Below are 19,884 nucleotides of genomic sequence, written 5' to 3' on the forward strand. Positions count from 1 at the left end.
AATATGATCATCTAAAGGTTATGGTTTTCCTGTTTCCACATGATTCAATTTGACATGCTTACTTGAAAGAATATATTTTTGCGGGTTAAAAATCGAACCTCAAATATGCAGTTGATTACTTGTGTCTATACTAATATTAAAGTCCATACAGCTATATATTAACACAAAAAGGTAAAGTTAAACCGACAAATTCTCAAGAAAACAGTTAACACTGAAACATTTGTGGTTAAAAATAACATCAAAGCATGATTAACCACTTTACAAGAACCTGTGAACAGTACTAAATCATAAAAACATACTGGAAACCCCCTTTTTGATAGCATCAAACCTTTCTAAAATTAGAGAAAAGCAGAAGACTTCTGACTATAGTGTTATTTCAGAGAAGTAACCATTACCAGTCTTGTGAAGTGCAAATTGTTGTAATTTCCTTCTGACTTTGGAATGTAATGGTTACTTTACTGAAATGAGGCAGCCTTTATGCACATGCGACCGACAAACGCAACCTTTGATATGAGAGTTTAAATCACACTGAAGATCAATGTGACCTAGAGAACTAGATTAGTCAGAATCATCTGACCAATATATAAACAACAAACCATAGTTTGTTTTTGTATACATGACATTTAGGTATAGGTTCATAACACTTAAAAAAAACAATGCTACTTAACTGGTTTCTCATTCAAAGCAATACAGCAGTCATTAGACAACTAAGAAATGCATTTAAAATGTAGATGTTGTCAAAAATTTCACACCCAAATTAGACCATATTAACATCTTTGGAAACAAAAACAGGCCTACATGTGTCTTTGTTAATAACTTGTTTATTTTCTATTGTTTCAGATCTAATTGTTCAGTAATATTCATTGTCTAATCTATTCACATGCATTTGCTGTAATGAATCATGCACATTTGGGCAAATCCAGACACCAATTTAGCTTCTGAAGCGTTTATTGTAGCAATCGGGTAATTTATGACTGTTTATAAATATCTGTACACTCCTGACTGCTGAAATGTACATTTCCAGCAAGGTTAAACATTTTGATTTACATTCATCTCAAATGTGGTTTATACTTTATATTTGCACAACAACATATAGAATGAAAAAGGGCAGGATCCCACATATATTTGAAATATGTGAAAGTCAAATCTATGAAAGCTTGGTTCCGCCTCAGAATAAACATTTTAAAAGATAATTGTGACTTTTTATCTCACAATTGCGAGTGTAATTAGCAATTCTGAGAATTGTGAGATACTGTATAAACTCGCAATTGCGTGTTATAAAGTCAGAATTGCGAGATATAAACTCACAATTGTGAGAAATAGGCTAAACTCGCAATTCAGACTTTTTTTCCTCGCAATTGCGACTTTGTATCTCACAATTCGAACTTTATAACTCGCAATTGCGACTTTATATCACGCAATTCTCACAATTGTGCAAGATGTAAACTCAAAATTGTGAGGAAAAAAAAGTCGTGATACGAAAAGTCGCAATTACCGTTTTTATTTTTTATTCTGTGGCGGAAAAAGAGACGACACTTAAGAAAAATTTAAATACATAGGTCATAAAATCTGTGTACGGCCAAGGTCAAAAGTGTCAGTAAAGTTTGGAAAAGAACTGTCAGTGTTTGACAACAAATATAAATACAAATATCATCCTCCTTCAACAAAATGCAACTTTTTAACTTGAGTGATGAGAACTAGGAAAAATATTTTAAAATCGAATATAATTATATTTGATACCTAACTCCAAATTGGATTAAGTATGTCTGTATTAAATAGTTAAAGCTTCATTGGTATTAAATCCAACACATTGGCACACACGTCAATTAATAATAGGCTCATCCTGTAGTAAATACAGTATATTAACCTTTAGTAATTATTTGGGTTTGTTTTGTCTTCTGTTGTCTGCCTTAATTTTGTCCCTGAATTTTTGTGCAAACAAGTAAATCAAATAAATAAGAATTAAGTTAACCGTGTTGCGAATGTCTCTTCAATGCTACAATGATCTGTCAGTATGCAAAAGTCTCATCAGTTCATCAGAGCAAGAATTATGCACCTCCATGTCATTGCAAGTTATTTCAAATGATGAACACAACCGCATGAAGAACGAAAGAAAAATGTTCAATTATTATCTCATTCACACAGCTTCTGTAATATAGTATCACTGAATCCAAGCTGGAAAAGTGCAATTCTGCTCCTTTGTTTCACAAGATTGTATCCATTTAGCTGAGGGTCCATTAAAAATGCTAGGATTCAATTTCTTCCTGTTTGCCAAATCTAAGAAAAACCTTTTGCAAGAAAATCCAAGGCCACTCCATTCAGCATTTGCTTATGTTATAGCTTCTAAGGCAGATTTAGAAGAACCTCGGGCCTTTTAAAAGTGTCTAAATTCCTACTTGCTGTGGACATTTACGAGTCTTTATCTTTCTCCTTATCCTTTTTCTTCTTGAACAAATTCTTGAGTTTAGAAGACTTCTTGCCCTTGTCTTTACGCCCAGATTCCAAAGACGACGAATTTGCCGACTGACCTTCATTTCCCAGGAGGCTTTGAGAAGAGCTTGACATCGAAGTTGCGTGACTGAGATCGCAAGAACTAGCCTCGAGAGGGTTCTCGTAGGACTTTTCAAGAATGCCGTCGTACACTAGCGTGCTAAGCGAATCTGAGGCTGGTGTCCAGAGCATCAAGGAGCTCGCGGTGAGGTCAGGTGGACCAAACTGTCCTGGGTTTGTAACCACAAATTCCTCCTGTGATATCTTGCGCCTTGGAGTCTCCACAGATAGACCCACAGTCTCTCTCTGTATTTTACCAATGGGAGTTTCCACAGGGCCGTCTAACTTGCGCTGTATCCGTTGTGTATCCATCACAAACTCTTGCTCATCTCGAGAGAGTTTTTTTGAGGGAATTCCCATGCGGATATCCCTGTTCTCTTTAAAGGACTTAATTCTCTCAAACTCATCTCTTATCATGTTCCTTGAAGCAGTGTCCATGGCAATGTCTCTTATATGTAGTCTTTCGAAATCCGTGGACGCATCATATTCATCTTGCGGCATTATTCGTGAAAGGATGTCTTTGGATAAATCGGTCTTGCCTAACATCTTAAATTTTTTTGAGCTTTCCAATGAACTATCAAAAGTGGCATCAAAGGAATTTTCCCTAATTATTCTTCCACGCTGGATGTTGGGTGGAAAGTCCAGGTTTTCTTTGTGTTTAATGGAAGTGTTCGTTAAGGCATCTGAATATCTAGTTCCACTTGTGGTGTCTAAATCAAGCTCTGATTTTGGTATAACTCTAGAAATGCTGTCCATATGATCTTTTCTGTCTCTGAGTGATCGCTGTCTTTGACCGTCCATGCCGATCGCTGCTGGGGACATCTTTTCTGTAGAATAGTACCTCATTGTGGAATCTAAAGGCAGATCCCGGGGTAATTTCCTTGAATCAAAACTAGTTTCAGTTTCTCCTCTAGTCAGTTGTCTAGGAGGGTCCATGGAGGCCTCTAATTCCTCTATAGATGTCTTTCTTGACAGAGTATTGATGTCCAATTCCTCTCGCGATGCTTTCCTTGAGGTGTTCATCATCAAAGACTCATCCATCTCGTCCTGTGAGAACTTGCGTGAGGGACTGTCCTCTTGTTCATCCAAAGAGATCTTTCGGGGCATTTTATCAGAGAAAATGTATTTTCTCCGAGAAGGGACATCAAGGCTGCTGTACTTTCTGCTAATGGATGACCCCATTGACTCTGTAGACTCTGAGGATGTTTCCATGGACTCCCTGTCAGAGAGAGGGACACTTAGCAAATGTCCTCCCAAAAAATTAAATTTTGTCATCATTTATAAAGTGACAGTAAATACTGTTAAATGCTTTTTAAACTTTCTCATGAAATAAAGAATCCTGATTTTTTTTTTTTACACAGTTTCCACAAAAATATTAAGCAGCACAACTGTTGTCAACATTGTTAATAAGAAATGCTTCTTGAGCACCAAATCAGCAAATTAAAATGATTTCTGATGGATCATGTGACACTGAAGACTGGGGTAATGCTGAATATTCAGCTTTGCCATCGCAGGAATAAATTACATTTGATCAAAACTGTTATTTTAAATTGTAATAATATTTTACAATATAACAGTTTACTGTATTTTATTCAAATGCAGCCTTGGTGAGAATAAGAGCCTTCTTTCAAAAACATAAAAAATCTTACAAACCCCAAACATTTAAATACTACATGATTTTTAACATTGTATAAATTAACATGAATGCATTATGGTTAATTAACATTAACCTAGAGCAATAAATTCTTTAACATTTGTTTTGCATTGTTAGTTCACGATACCTTAATGCATTAGCTAATGTTAATGAATTGAAGCTTATTGCAATGTGTTACTAATACTTTTAAGTATCTTTGAGCTGCTTATATCTATACAATGCAAAAACAAAAGACAAGATGACAGGCTGACATACTGTTTTACAAGTGTGGAGAATTTGATGTGCTCTTCTTCCTCATCTACATATCGGCGTAGTGGAGTTCGAATGGGAATCAGGAGGTCTGGGTCAGGTGATACGATGACCGGTGATGGCCCAATATGCCCAGATCGGCGAGAGCGAACCAGAGACCGTGGAGAACACTTCAGAGGTGAAACTGTGACTGAAAAGTATAACATGTGAATAATTAATGCCCGTTTCAAAAAAATCCAACACTTACTGAAATTACTTAAATGTGTTGTAAACTTTTTGTTTTTTCAATACCATGCATAAAATGTCCCTACTACACATTTTGTTAATCAAGATAATCTTCATAAATTAACACAACTTTTATGAATTTTGAAGCCTATTTACAATCAGCAGAAGTAAAAAGCTATAGTTAGGCTATAAACAAATGACATCACCACTACTAAGTTTATGACAACTCTTTTAATCTATTTCAAATCTACAAGTTGGAAAGTTTGAGTTAAAGTAGTTTGCAAGTATTGACACAATGAGACTATAAAAGTAGACAGAATGTTATTTAAAGGTTCCAATGTAGTTTTAGTACAACATATTTGTACTCAAAATATAACGTTCTCTGAACATTTATTTGTAATATTCTTAAAAGGTTCAAATGTCAAGTTTTCTTGTTGTTATTACAACAGTCATTTAAAGGTTACAATATTGTCAGCACTATATTCTCCTAACCTTATATTTACTAAAAAAATATTCTCGAAGTCTGAACGTTTATTTGTAATATTCTAAAAACGTTCAAATGGCCAGTTTTCTTATCACTAGTAGAACATTATTTAAAGGTTACAATAAAATTGTTAAAAATGTCCTTCCTCACAAAATAATGGTCTTTAATGTTTATTTGTAACATTTTATAACATGAACAGAACTTTTGAAGCATAACAAACAAGAGTTAACATAACATTTCTGTCAGCTCAATTATATCTGTAAATAAACTAAGGGGAATTAAAACAATTTTACAATTAAATAATAACACTTGCATTTATGCATTTATCCAAAGCCAGTTACAATAGAGTTACAAAAGGTACAATTCGTCACAGCCAACAATATCCATAGTGTACAAATACAATGGCAGGTTAATTAGAAAGCTAGACTAGAAAAAAATCTAGACCAGAGGTGAAATGCAAAGAAAAATTCTGTGTGTGTGTGTGTGTACCTACTTAACTATATTTTGGGGACAAATTTGTACCCAGAAGTGACCAAAACCTGACAAAATCTCCAAAAACCACCCTTTAGGCACATCCTTATTTGTAAATCTTGTATAAAAATAAAGTAATTAAAGGTTTTTTTTTTAAATGTACAAATGCAGAACGTTTTGTCTGATGGGTAGGTTAAGGTTTAGGGGTAGGGTTAGTGTAAGGGGATTGAATATACAATTAGCACTGTATAAAAACCATTTCGTCAATGGAATGTCCCCATTTAGATAGCTAAGTAAACGTGTGAGTGTGTGTGTGTGTGCGCGTGATGTGGGATAGTTCACACAAACATTTAAAGTGTATCATCATTTACTCATTCTCATGTCAATGCAAACTCATAAGACTTTTGTCTCCTCTTTTCTCATCTTTGAAACATAAATGAAAATATTTTTAATGAAACGAGAGATTTCTGTACCTCCATTGCCAGTCCAGGCCCATCCAAAAAATATGGTAAACAGAAACTCAAATGTGCCTGCATGATGAGCGAGAACCTATGAGATTTGCCGTGTCAAGCAAGCATGTTTGAGCTTCCATTTACCATATTTGAAGCACTCTATGTGTGTGTCAATTACCTCTTCAGAAGACTTGGATTAAACCACTTGATTCATTTAGATAAGTTCTACAATGGCTTTATCACTCTTTTGAATCTAATGATAAAATTGAATAAAAAATGTATTGAAATTACCTTAATTTTTGTTTCGAAGATGAACAAAAGTCTTATGGATTTGAAACGACATGAGGGTGAGTGATTTTTGGGTGAACTATCCCTTTTACTGCTTGTAAAAGAGATGTATCTTCAGTTGCTTCTTGAAGGATGTGATGGTCTCAAAAGATGTTGGCAGCTCATTCCACCAGAGAGGGGCAAAGAAGGTGAATGCTCCGCCTGTAAAGTTAACAGACCAGTTCACTGTTATTATAAGATGAGCATGAGAGATTTTTAGTTTGGCTACATCAGAGTTCAGACAACTGAACTTGAATCATATAAGGCACAAGAACACAAGAAAATATCAGGCTCAATGGAGTATTCAAAGTTATTATAAAGGCTTACACAGCCTTTACAATATTTAATAATAACCCACAATATTTACTGGTGATGGTGATGCATGAAAGTGTTACACAGCAGACCGTGTTGTATAAACATCACTTTCCTCTCAGGTAAGGTTAATGTATTCAACCATGAAGGAAGCCATCTTCTCTAAGTAATTTGGATTATTTGAAAAATTAATCAAATGTTCTAACAGAGCTACTAGTCATGGGCAGTTTTACATATTTTTTAAATGTCCTTTTGAAAAAATAACACTGCAAGTTATCAATAATTCATCATCATCATCATCAATGTAATTATTTCAAATAGTCCAATCATAGTCGATGCGTTTGCGTTTGAGCTGAAGCTAAAAAATGAACATTAAACCGAGGCACTTTGGTAGAGGGTGAATGCAACCGAACGCATCCTTTGAGATTAATCAAAACATTTTCGAGCTTATCAAATGAAATCACGTTTAAATTTTAATTCATACGCTTATGATTCGATTGTGATCTAGATTCGATTTGATTCAATATCAATTCATTGGACAAGGGTCTGGCTGCAGACTTGTACGCTCACTCTCTCAGTCACCTGCTTTCTCCGCTGCCTGCGACTCACCTAAGAAGCTGGGATGGTTAAATTATTAATATTATTAATTTTAATATATTATATAATATATTTCATATAATATATAATAATATATTATCTGAGAGTGCAAGTGAAAGTCTGCAGCCAGACCCTATTGGAGAATTTGGATGTATATCAGTATGTACATTTTTTTCAAAGAAAAATCTCTCTCAAATGCTAAATGCTAAAATGCTGTAAACTACACAATGAACCCTGCCATTACCATTAAACTACTATTAAAGTTTAACATCTGGTTTGTATACAATTGCATTTAATGCAGTTTTTATAATAACAACTTTATTATAATAACTTTTTAATAAGAGTAAAGATATAATGAATATGTAATATAGTTCATTTTTCTAGTAAACTATCCAGTTTAAAGTCATTGAATGGCTTTCTTGAGGTAATTGTAACGTTATGTGGCATGTTGTTTGACTTGATACATAAGACATAAGATCACCTTACCTTCTGATGTTCATTCATGTTTATTTTATGCTATAACTAGTAGTGAAGAGTAAGAAATGCTGCTTGAACTGAGGCACTACAGCAGTCTGGCACTCCACGTTAAATAGTGCCAAAAACACATTTGTTTTTTGAATAAAATTGACACAAATTAAAAGCTGATACTTTGTGTTTTTATAACAAAAGCATGCTGTTATAAATATTCTGTATATTCTGTACAGAATATCGAATGCCGGTGCACATAATAAACACATATGATGGACAAAGACAGATTGCGTGGGAGTTGGCACTTGGCATCCCTGGTATAAACATACTTTAAAACATTAAAATATACATTAAGACAACAAAATACTAGGTATGCACGATATATCGGCCACCATATCGGTATCGGCCGATATATGTTAATTTTTAATGTTATCGTTATCGGCCCGATAAGAAAATTTGGCCGATATATTAAGGCAGATAAATAATGGATTATTTCCTACACTTGATACACTTCAGATTCCCCATGATGGTTTAAAATTGCTTGAAATATGATTGAAATCACTTCAGAATAGAAAATAAGGTTAAGTGCAACATGTAAATGCAGCGCAAATCTGTCATATAGGCTCCATAAAATTATGAGAACAGAACTTTATAATTGCGTGCTTGGGACATGGATTTTAATGGTCATGTTCTTGTAATCAGGCTCTCAAAAAAGATATAATTTTTTATATTTTTTTGATTCATCAGCCAATATATCGGTTATCGGCCTTCAGATATAAAGAATTATCGGTATCGGCCAAAATTTTCATATCGGTGCATGCCTACAAAATACATAAACCTAATTTGATAATAATCAAAGAAAACAGTTAGCTAAATAAATCATTTACTAAATAAAAACGTAACCAATTAATTTACACACTTACCTCAAGTGATTTCTGAGGCGAGGTTCAACCGTTCTTCCCGACCGATCTTCACACGCATGCGCGCAAAAGTGGCTTGGCTTTTAAAGGGGTAGTTCTGAATAAACCACATTTGAAATACTCCATACTCATATTCCATCATGAGTGTATACGCCCCTTACGGCTGATTGGCTACAAGTGTTTTTTGGTGCTCGGTCCGATCCACTTTCAACCGTGTTTACTGTTTAATGCACCTTTAAAGGTTGTATCAGTGATTTCAGGCCCCAATTTTTTTTTAGCACATTCATCTAATCTTTCCTAACGATCCGCTAGCTGCCCGCCCCATAAGCATGCCGTCAAAAAACGTGTCTCTGTAGGCAGCCTAGGCTCTGAGATCTGCACACACCAATCACTCAAAACCAAAACAAATAGTGTTCCAACCAATCACCGACAGGGGGAGGGTGTTGTGAGGTTTTGAGCCAGCTTCTTCTTCAGCTCCGACTTCGTGTGCAGCCGTGCACGAGCACAAAACCTCACAACACCCACCCCCTGTCGGTGATTGGTTGGAACACTATTTGTTTTGGTTTTGAGTGGTGGTGAAACCAATTGTTTTTGTGTGCAGATCTCAGAGCCTAGGCTGCCTACAGAGACGCGTTTTTTTGACGGCATGCTTATGGGGCGGGCAGCTAGCGGATCGTTAGGAAAGATTAGATGAATGTGATCTTTTTTTGGGGGGGCCTGAAATCACTGATACAACCTTTAAGAAACCCAACCCTATGCCCTTTAATATATTAGTTCTCTTTCTAAAGTATTTTGAGAATGATTTACATCATTCATACATTAACACAAATTACATTATGTGTGGGAGTGTTACTACAAAAAGGATGTTCTTTCAATATAGCGCACAGAACCTTAGTGATTTCATCATCATTCTAATGGGTAAAGGATGCTCCAAGAATGTTTGTTGTTCTAAGAACATTTTCTCTTAACACTACAAGAACATTCATCAAGTTCAAATAAAATCATAAAGAAGTTCCATGAACTTTATTCTAACAATGTTTTATGTTAACATTCTGAAAACATCCAGCAAATATTAATAACATTATAGAGATGTTCCAAGAATGTTTCTCTAAGAACGTTTTCTCTAAAGATTATGAGAACGTTCAAGTACAAATAACGTTAGGACGTTTTAAGAACTTTGTTCTTTGTATGCTAACATTCTGAAAACATTCAGCAAAAAGACGTTCCGAGAATGCTGATTTAAGAATGCTTTCTCAACATTACGAGAACGTTCATCAAATAACATTGAAAAGGACATTGCATGAACTTTGTAATAAAAACGTTTTATGATAACATTATGAAAACATTCAGCAAATATGAATAACATTACAATTTTGTTCCAAAAATTTTGTTCTAAGAATGTTTTCTCTCAATATTATATGAATGTTCATCAAGTACAAATAATATTGTAAGGATGTTCCATAAACTATGTTCTCACAATGTTTTAATATAACATTATGAAAACATTCAGCAAATATGAATAACATCATAATGATGTTCTGAGAATGTTGTTCTAAGAGCGTTTCTCTCAATGTTATGAGAACATTCATCAAGTAAAAATAACATCATTAGGACGTTCCATGAACGTTGTTCTAGTAACGTTTTCTCTCAGCATTACTAGAATGTATATAATGTTATAAAAATATTTTTAAAGAACTTTTGTTCTAACATTTACACAACCTTAACAAAACGTTAGTGAAACTTGTGGGAACGTTCCCCGTTACTTATGTATTGTATGTTGTAGAATAAAATGTGAAAATATCTAGCTTATTAACCACAAACATTAAACCAAAATCCCATTCGACGACGGGATGACAGAACAGTGCGCCTTTTTTACCCAGTCAGAAAACAGTCAATGCTTTTTATTAGTGCTGCAAATCGATTAAAAAAAAGTAACCAATCAATCACACATTTTTCTGTAATTAATTGCGATTAATCGCACCTAACTTTAAAGTTTTTTTATATGTTTTTATACTGTAATAATTTCACATTTAATCTCACAGTAGCCTATATTTTAAATATTTGTTTAATGGCATCTTTATGAAAGAAGGCCAGCATCACCGATACCAATAAAGCTACTGATGTCTCTATGAAATTGATTGTTTTTTTCTCAATTTTAGCCATTAATTATAAAAAATATTTAAAAAAATAATTTGTGAACTTAAAACAATCTTTACATAAACCCATTACAATAAATGTCACTTTTACCTGTGCCCTTCAATATACAGTATCAGGGCTCAATTTTTTCCATTTTTTCTTGCCCTGTCAAAATCCTTATTAAAGCTACAAAAGTTATTCAGTCAAGAGCAGTGAGTGCTTTTCTCTTTTTCTTTTGTTCTTTGATTACCCTTAATGACAAACAGCGGCAGGTTTATTAGGCTGGTGTCACTTTAAGATCTGACACACATGACGTAGATCTGACACGCATCCCAACTCTTTACATTTATTTAAGACTACATTAAACTTTTTTAAGACTGTGCTTGCGAGGATACTTGACAAAACTTTAATTTTGCCATAATTTTGTGTGTTTTTGTCCGTTCAAGCACTGTCTGTGCTCATGAGTCGTGTGTGTGTGTCACAGACAGGAGATTACTGGAGCCAGTACTGCACTGCGTTCTCTTTTGTGTCTTATCGCGTTTGAATGGATTAAAAGCATTTACGTGAGTAAGAGCATGATCATATAATGTAACGCTAACCAAATGATGAATATTGAAATGAAATATTTTTAACGCGTTAACCTGAAAAAATGTGCATTAACGAGTTAATTTTGACAGCCCTACTTTTTCTATGTTTGATTGGCTCTGCTTAATGGATAAAAAAACTGAAGAACGAAAACACATTCAACTGGGAAAGAAGAGAAGAAAAGTACCAACCAGGAATCTGTGGTATAATCTGTGGCATTTCTTCCTCCATGTCCTCCACTGAAACAGGCACTTGATAGGACTGTATTGCAGCCCGGGGCATTAGCATCCAGTTGGGGTCTGGGTAGAGTGTAGCGGTGAGATTGGATAGGCCCGGATTTTTCATCAAAGGAAAACCACACAAGCTCTCAATCTGCTGCCAGCGGTGCAGACGCTCCCGAAGACAAGCGGTGACGTCTGCTAGTGCGTTCCTTTAACAAAATACAAATGCAGGTCAATGTAAGTACTCATGATTTAAACATTAGCCCCAAAACTGTTTGGATCCACACTGAAAATAGTATGAATTTCATTGCATTATTTATTCAGTTTTAAATGAGATTAAACAAATTACTTGGCCTCAAGAATTCTCTGATCCACTTGATCCAGTGAGGAGCTGTGTGCAACATGTAGTGTACCCAACAACGAACTCCTTTTTTTCTTGATCTTCTCAGCCTGTGCAAAAATACTGTGTTTAAATAAGTTCATGCAAGACGCTCCACAGCCCTCTCATTAGTTATACAGATTCTATACATTAACTCAAAAGGCAAAACAATTGAAACCTGAAAACATGATTCACTCTGTATTTGATTCCAAGCATGGGAATGGGTTTGAAACGAGTGACTCATTCATCTCTAAAATACCTCATCTTTAGCCGTGACTAGTTGTTGTTCTGCACTTTGCTTCTTGATGTTGTAGTACTGGACCTCCACCTCATAGGTGAGCTGAAGCCACAGCTGCAAATTTTCAGGAACTGCCCAGAGTGACTGCATGTCTTTCTCTGCCCTCTTCAATGCATCACGTACCTGTACCAAGAGCACAGAGAACCATGGTGTAGTGGAGTCTTGTTGGGAGATGTTTTACAGGGAGAACCGCAGATGTTTACCTGTTCAAGCTCTTCCTCTGCATACCGAAGACGGCTGAGTTCACTCACTGCTCCATCTCGGAGTCTGTGCAGGCGGTTGGCCTCGTCCTGAGCACCTTGAATCTCGTCCCTCATCTTTTCTTCTAAATTCTTTTTCTCTACCGCCACAGTGCGCTTCTCTTCCTGGGCCTTTTCCAACCTTACAAAAACATGTAAAAAAAAAAAAAAAGGTGTTTGTTCTATAAGATGCTGTCCAATGTCACCCCCCTCTTGTATGTTTTGATGGGAAGTCTAATTTTAGTGACTTGGAAAAAGTAATTATATAAAAACTAATGATTTAATTTTTATTTAGGTATTTATGTATATGTTACAGTTTAATAAGGTCACACAATTGAGACCCTCATTGTTTTAGTGCCAGTTAAGTTTTACTATTCCTATAATGTTGTCAACTGTCTCAAGTTTGCTGATCACATATACATTCATTTTTATGCCTTGCAAACTTTTGACTTGTTGTGATGTATTGAACATTGTTGTTGCAAATTTTGCTGATTTAAATATTGTGAAAATTTTATTTTTAAATTAATTATTTTTAGGTAATTATTAATATATAATTGTATTTATAGCTGTCATTGACATAGTATCTGTCACTTTTTTATTTTTTTTAGAACACAATGTTTATTGAACAGTATAAATATATTTCTGACTTTTAAATTGATAGTTGAATCAAAAATGAAAGTTCTGTCATCATTTACTCACCCTCAAGTTGTTACAAACCTGTATTCATTTCTTTCTTCTGCTGAACATAAAAGAAGATATTTTGAAGAATATGGATAATCAAACAGTTGATGGACCCCATTGACTTCCATTGTATAGAAAAAAATATATACTATTGAAGTCAATGGTGCCCATCAACTACTTGGTTACCGATATTCTTCAAAATATGTTCTTTTGTGTTCAGCAGAAAACAGAAATTCATACAGGTTTGTAACATCTTGAGGGTGAGTCATGACAGACTTTTCATTTTTGGGTGAACTATCCCTTTTAATATTGCTTATATTATATAGATTGTTGGATCAGGTGCGAATCAAACAAGTTTATTTATTTTGGTGAATAAACCTGATTGAAATTGATGTTGAATATGGAGGTTTTGAAGAAGGTGTACTCACTGCCCCTGTAAGTCTCTGAGGCTTTGTTCAGCTCTCTGCAAGCTTTCCAGGTCCTTCATCATCTTTGAAATATGAACCTTAGATATCTTATTCTGTACTCGTGCAAACCAGCATCCACCAATCCCCATTACTATTGACACTATCAGAAGCAGGTCTTTCAACCAGTTGTGTGGAGGTCCTGGAGCAAATGTACACAGGGATATTAGTCAGAGCGCCAATTAAACATTATGTGACGTGACATCTGAGTGTCTATGCAGACTTGATATCTGCTGAATATATTTTACAGTGTGAGAGAGTCATTTGTTGTGTTCTCAACAGGTGTGCATGGATATTTGATTTCGCATTAGAATTCATTATAGTTATTTAATGACCTTATTTGCAATTAAATCACTGCCACTGGACTGCAACTGTTTCGTATAATAGCTTAAGACTGAAAAAACACTGAGTTTGATACAAAAATCATTACATTAATACATATGAAGTGTATACATACGTGTAGGTGGGCCAAACAGCACTACATCCAGGGCTTTGAGCTTGAGTTTTTGTTTGTGTTGCTGGTCCTGGATCTTCAGATAAGCGCTCATGAAGGATGGCTCATTGGAAGCAATCCTGTAAATTCAAAGTATGAAACTGTTAGCTTCATGGAGCTGGAACATGGAGTATTTAATCAATAAGATTAACTAAATACACAACCGGTCAAAAGTTTGGGGTCAGTAAGATTTTTAAACATAAATGAATACTTTAATTCAGCAAGGATGCATCACTACTGACAGTAAAGACATCTATAATGTTACAAAAGGTTTTTATTTCAAATAAATGAAAAGGTTATTCATTAAATAATCTTGGGGAATTGGTTTCCACAAAAAAATATGAAGCAGCACAAATGTTCTCAGCATCGATAATAATGTGAAATGCTTCTTGAGCACCAAATCAGCATATTACAATGATTTCTGAAGGATCATGTGATTTTTGATCAAATAATTGCAGCCTAAGGAGCATAAGAGACTTCTTTCAAAAGCCTTCAAAAATATTACCAACCCCAAACTTTTGAACGATAGTGTATTTTCAATGCAATCACATTTATTTAACACATTTACAAAATTTTACATTACAACAGTTTCATTCTGTCCTGTGTGACTGTGTGCTGTTAAGAATATCTATATTTTAGTTTATTGAAATCATTATCACTGTCAATTTATAATGCCTATTAAGTCATCTTCATTTATATAGCGCATTCATTTTTATCATTAATATAAACTTATATTACGTTTTTAATGTTGAGTGCTTTGGTTTAGGGTAAAGGTGGGATTAGAGCCTCTAAATGATCTGTATATGTAATTTATTGGTTTACTATTGATAATATAAATAGAATAAAAAAGGATTAGTAAAGATTTTTACATTTCTAAAGCTGTGCATTTACATTTTAGATGCAATCAGAACATCAGTCATATATCCAAAATATATATCCAAACTTTTTTTTGAAAACATTATGTACAAATACCTATGATAACTTCTGAAATCAGGCTGATATGAGAGGGCACTTGCCAAAATAGACGAACAAATTTAGAAATTATTCTAAAGTGTCTTTTTTTATTTATTTGTCTCACCTGGGCAAGGTGTTTCCACTGACACGCAGCTCTCTGAAGCCCTTTTCATACTGAGGCAATTCAACAAACTCTCTTAGCCACCTCAAGACATCCTCCTGAGTCCAGTTATGAACTGATAGAAAGAAAGAAAGCAGTAAAAAAAAGAGCCAAAAGAGAAACACACAATCATGGATGGAGACCATCTTACCCTCAGAAGATTTCCAGCCCTTCCAAAGCTCCTCCAAAGTGATATGCTGGTCCTCTTGATGGAGTTTACTGTGCTTGTTTGCCTGTTGTTGCTGCTGCATATCTTCTATGATAAACTACAATAAGAAGAGATGCAGATGCAAAAGAGTAGCCGATTTAAATAAAATTCTGCACACCAGAAAACCACTCTACACAAATACTACAAATGCAGTCTCACCACACATAAAACAACAGCTGAGTAAACATTCAAGATCAAAAGAGCTCAAGTGTCTGTGAATGTGTCTTGGAATCTGTCTCTGCTGTAATCAGATGCACCACGTGATCCCAGGCTTCTTCGCTGCTTCGATCCACCTAAACCTTTTCTATAGCAACAAGGAGAAGAAACCCAATGCCAGAGACATGGACACACTTCAGGACATTACTTAGTAACTCATCCTCCTCTGCTATGTTCTCCCAATGCCAAGCCCGAACAGTTTGTCTTAGGTGTTGGATGGAAACATGTGTTTCTAAATTGACCAACAGGCTTGGGGGAGGAACTCAAGGCCGGGTGCTTTGGAATAACACTCTAGCACTTACGCAAACATCACACAAACATATCAAAATTTAAAGCGGATCTTGTTAGTCTGAGTGTGAGTTTAGAATGTTCACATCCTCAGACTTGACAACTACTACATGTGTGCCACTCGACCATCTGTTCGAATGAGCAGCAAAAAATTTGATTAAAGAGACAAAGAAAATTAAGTCCTCAGTTGTGGAATATCTGAAATATATATTTAAGGGAAATTTTAAAAGTGTGGCTTCAACTAGGGCTGCATGATTTGGGGAAAAAATCGAATTGCGATTTTGCTGATAAAAATTTAGATTATGACGAAAATAAATTACAGGTTTTGCTGTGCTTGTTTGTAAGGCTGATCAAAACTTTTAATTATTAAATCAAATATTTTATTATTTTATCATTAAATATATATAAATTCCTAAATCAAAACAAAATAAGAAACAGTACTCTTGCAATATTTCACTGTATTTGAGAAACATAATGTGATAATTATGATAATAATTTTATTTTGTATTACACACTCTAAAAATGCTGGGTTGTTTCAACCCATGTTTAGGTCAAATATGGACAAACCCAATCATTGAGTTTAAAAAATGCATAAAAAACAATGTAAACCAACGGTTTGTGACCCAAACAACCCAGAATTTTTTCAAGAGCACCTGTAAAATTAAAATACTAATATTTATGACTGTCTTAGTTTTTCAAATCACACTTCAATTAAACATGCAGCAGATATATTTATTAATTTTTTTATTTAGTAGCTCATTTGATAATCGCACTAAGCCATATTGTGATTTCAGTTTTATTTCAATTTAATTGTGCAGCCCTTGTTTAAAGGCTTGGAAAAGTCTTGGAAATTCTATCGATTTTTACAATTATTTAAAATATATATTATCTTCTTATGATCGGCTATAGAACATTTCATCGGCTAGAAACTGCTCTTTTGTTATCCACTTGACTGCAAATTTCAGGGAAATTGATCAGCCAGAAGTTGTGGAAACCCTGCAGGATTTACATTAGGGTGTGAGGAAACTCGTGATTGTGACATCTGTGACTGTTGATTACCTCGACGCTCTCCTCCACCTCAATGCCTCCATCCTGATCGTCATCCATCTCTCTGTGGATGTGTTGAAGAGCCTCCAGACTGAAGCGGTCAGCCTCCGTCACACATGGAGGGCTCACTTGCAGACATGGATCTGTGGTCAAAAGAGGACAGAGGAGTTAAGCAATCCAATAAACACTTGCAATGTCAACATGTTATTAAGAGGCATCATTATCTTTTCCCACAGGAAAGAAACATCAACAATGACAACAACATCTCTTTCCTATCTCTGTTGTTTCTCCAAAACAGTAATGAGATTAAACAGAGAGCACATTTTTTTAGAAATCTTTACAATGTCCCAAATGGATTCAAATTTGCCAAATCAGATTTCAGTATGATTTCTGTCAACAACGTCTTCCATTACAAAATGATCTGACCACACCTTAATTTTTTAGGTCAATACTTTGACTGTGTAAATTGTCTAATGTGTCCATTTCTAATCCCCGTATGAATTAAGAATACTCAAATGATTGTCATTATGGTAACACTTTACATTGCAGTGTCTATTTTACACATTTTGTGTAAATGTGATTTTTATTTTAATTTTTTTACCATAGCAATAATACCAAGTGAAATAGTTACATATTATTTAATGTTAATATTCTATTACTCAGTGAAATCTCCCAAAAGAGACAGACTTAGAACATAAAGGCCCGGTTTCACAGACAGGGCTTAGATTAAACCAGGATTAGGCCTTTTTAGTAGCTTTTATATACATGCCCTAGAAAAAAACATTACTGGTGTGCATCTTGAGACAAAACAATGGCACTGGCATATTTTAAGATATGTCAGTGCAAGTAACTTTCATTTAAAACAGGTCAAACATGCATTTTAGTCTAAAACTAGCTTAAGCCTCGTCTGTGAAACCAGATATGCGATTATTTTGTATACCTGAACTTTTGATATTATTTCTGCTGTAAATAATCACACAATGCAGGGAGCATTCTGAGGCTTAGCAAAAAGGAACTTTATGAATATTAACATCATCTGGTCGTGCACACGTGCCTGTTGAGGTCACAGTTGTGTCCCTGTACAGTCCAGAGTGCTGCTGCTCATCGCTGGAACAGACGCAGATGATCAGCCCGCGCAGCACGAGCAGGACGGTGAGGCAGAACTTCTGCATCGCAGGCTTCAAGTGCCACTTACTGTCTGTGATTTAAAAAAACACATGTGCGTCCAAATGTAACGTTACGTGATAGTGATGCTATAAACAGCTCCAGCTCCAAGAAAAGGTATCGTCCGCCGGTTAGAAAAGCGACAGTGCGGACATTAATTTTTTTTTTTAAATAATAATCACACAAAAAAAAAATATGTTTGTTTACAACTCCAAAGAATAAGTCACAACGTTTAAAAAGGTAGATACATCCCAACATCTGTTTTTGCCAATGACGTTTTGTTGTTACATTGCAAAGAAATGGCGGAACAAAGTAAACAGATTAATCTAACATGCCTTTGAAAAACGGATTCTAAAGAAAGAACGTTCCACTTTTAAAATACGGCGTTGGAATGAAAATACGGTGACCAAGAATAGAAGTCCTTCTGAAAGTCAGGTTCCTGAATATGAATAAAGTTCCGATAGTGCTTCTCTATGGAAACGTTTGGAGATAATGCGTGTCCATAAAAGTGTTCCAGTTACTAAATGTCCCAAACTTTGTAAGCTCGTATTTAGCATGCGTCTGCTCTTCCAAAGCCAAACGCGAATTGACTAATCCTTAAACGGCGTCTGACTCATGAATATTAATTAGATTGCGTGGCGCTTGCCAAGTAAACTGGTTTGCTGAGGTAGACGTTGACTTGGAATATGAATATCAATTAGTTTACGTAACTGGGCGCTCCAAGAACATTACCGAGAAACTTTAGCATTACTCTAACTAGTAGTGTTATTCTATAACTGTAACTATTGTGATGTTCTAATTTTGTTGTGCCATAGTGTAAACTGAATGTTCAAATAAAGCATAAAAAAGAAAGAAACTTGAGCACCAAACTATATAATAAAATATTTATTAACGGCTTAATGACGTGCGTTTAAAACTAAATAAAAATGAAATTCACAAAAATTGAATAGGATACACTGAACATATAATGAACCGTGTAATTTGTGAATAATTTCATAAGAAATCATTTGTTGGAATTCAAATAAAAAAGACTACTTTGCTATATTTTATTGTAATTTATATACCATTTATTTATTTATGGTCCAATGTTGTTTTGGACCTTACTGACTCCCATTTGAATTAACAAAAACAGATGAAATATTTCAACTTTTGGGGGTTAACCATCTCTTTAAAGAAATCACTTGGAAAAAATGTCATTACTGCAATAGCACCTCTACACCCAACTCTAGAATTATGAAATTACAGTTAGACAATCTTAATTAATAACCATTCATCAAGAGCATTACATTTGGAGGGATTGAATAAAACAAACCCTACACATTTACTCTCTCATATAGGTCCAGTGCACACTTAATATTGGTCTCTGAATTAAATTTAGAGCCCTATCAGATGGTTGAAGACACTCAGAACCAGCAACAGAGAGAAAGCTTCAGGTTACATCTCAACAACCCCATATGGTCTAAAAATAAAACTGGGGCATGAGCGAGTGGATGCCAAGCAGTGGGGGAAACATTTGGCACTTAAAGCACGCTCAAGTGACAGGTGTCTCTCATTGTAATTCAGGGCAAACTCACTTCAAAGTGAATGAGAGAAACATCATCTCATTTCTGCCCCTGGTGGCCAGCATAGATGTCATCAATCT

At 35.0% G+C, this 19,884-nt stretch overlaps 1 protein-coding gene across 1 annotated transcript; it reads right to left on the bottom strand.

Annotated features, from left to right (window-relative positions):
- Positions 1-939: 939 nt before the first annotated feature.
- Positions 940-18,866, bottom strand: stim2a (tromal interaction molecule 2a). Its single transcript, XM_084401540.1, has 12 exons — positions 18,133-18,866; positions 17,091-17,221; positions 15,471-15,585; positions 15,284-15,395; positions 14,170-14,285; positions 13,677-13,854; positions 12,532-12,709; positions 12,290-12,451; positions 12,001-12,101; positions 11,622-11,860; positions 4,460-4,643; positions 940-3,769 (listed from the first exon to the last, which is right to left on the bottom strand). Exons 1-12 carry the CDS (start codon positions 18,248-18,250, stop codon positions 2,410-2,412), a joined length of 2,994 nt encoding a protein of 997 aa, XP_084257666.1. The 5' UTR covers positions 18,251-18,866; the 3' UTR covers positions 940-2,409.
- Between the last annotated feature and the right edge of the window lie 1,018 nt (positions 18,867-19,884).

The sequence above is a fragment of the Rutilus rutilus genome (assembly GCF_951802725.1).
Source record: "Rutilus rutilus genome assembly, chromosome: 2".
Taxonomy (NCBI): domain Eukaryota; kingdom Metazoa; phylum Chordata; class Actinopteri; order Cypriniformes; family Leuciscidae; genus Rutilus; species Rutilus rutilus.

Excerpts from the sequence above, each read along its gene's own strand:
- stim2a (XM_084401540.1), bottom strand. The coding sequence starts at position 18,250 with ATGCAGAAGTTCTGCCTCACCGTCCTGCTCGTGCTGCGCGGGCTGATC. Across the intron at positions 14,286-15,283 it reads AGTGGAAACACCTTGCCCAG|GATTGCTTCCAATGAGCCAT; the intron begins GTGAGACAAATA and ends TTGAATTTACAG. Across the intron at positions 13,855-14,169 it reads GCTGTTTGGCCCACCTACAC|GACCTCCACACAACTGGTTG; the intron begins GTATGTATACAC and ends CATTTGCTCCAG.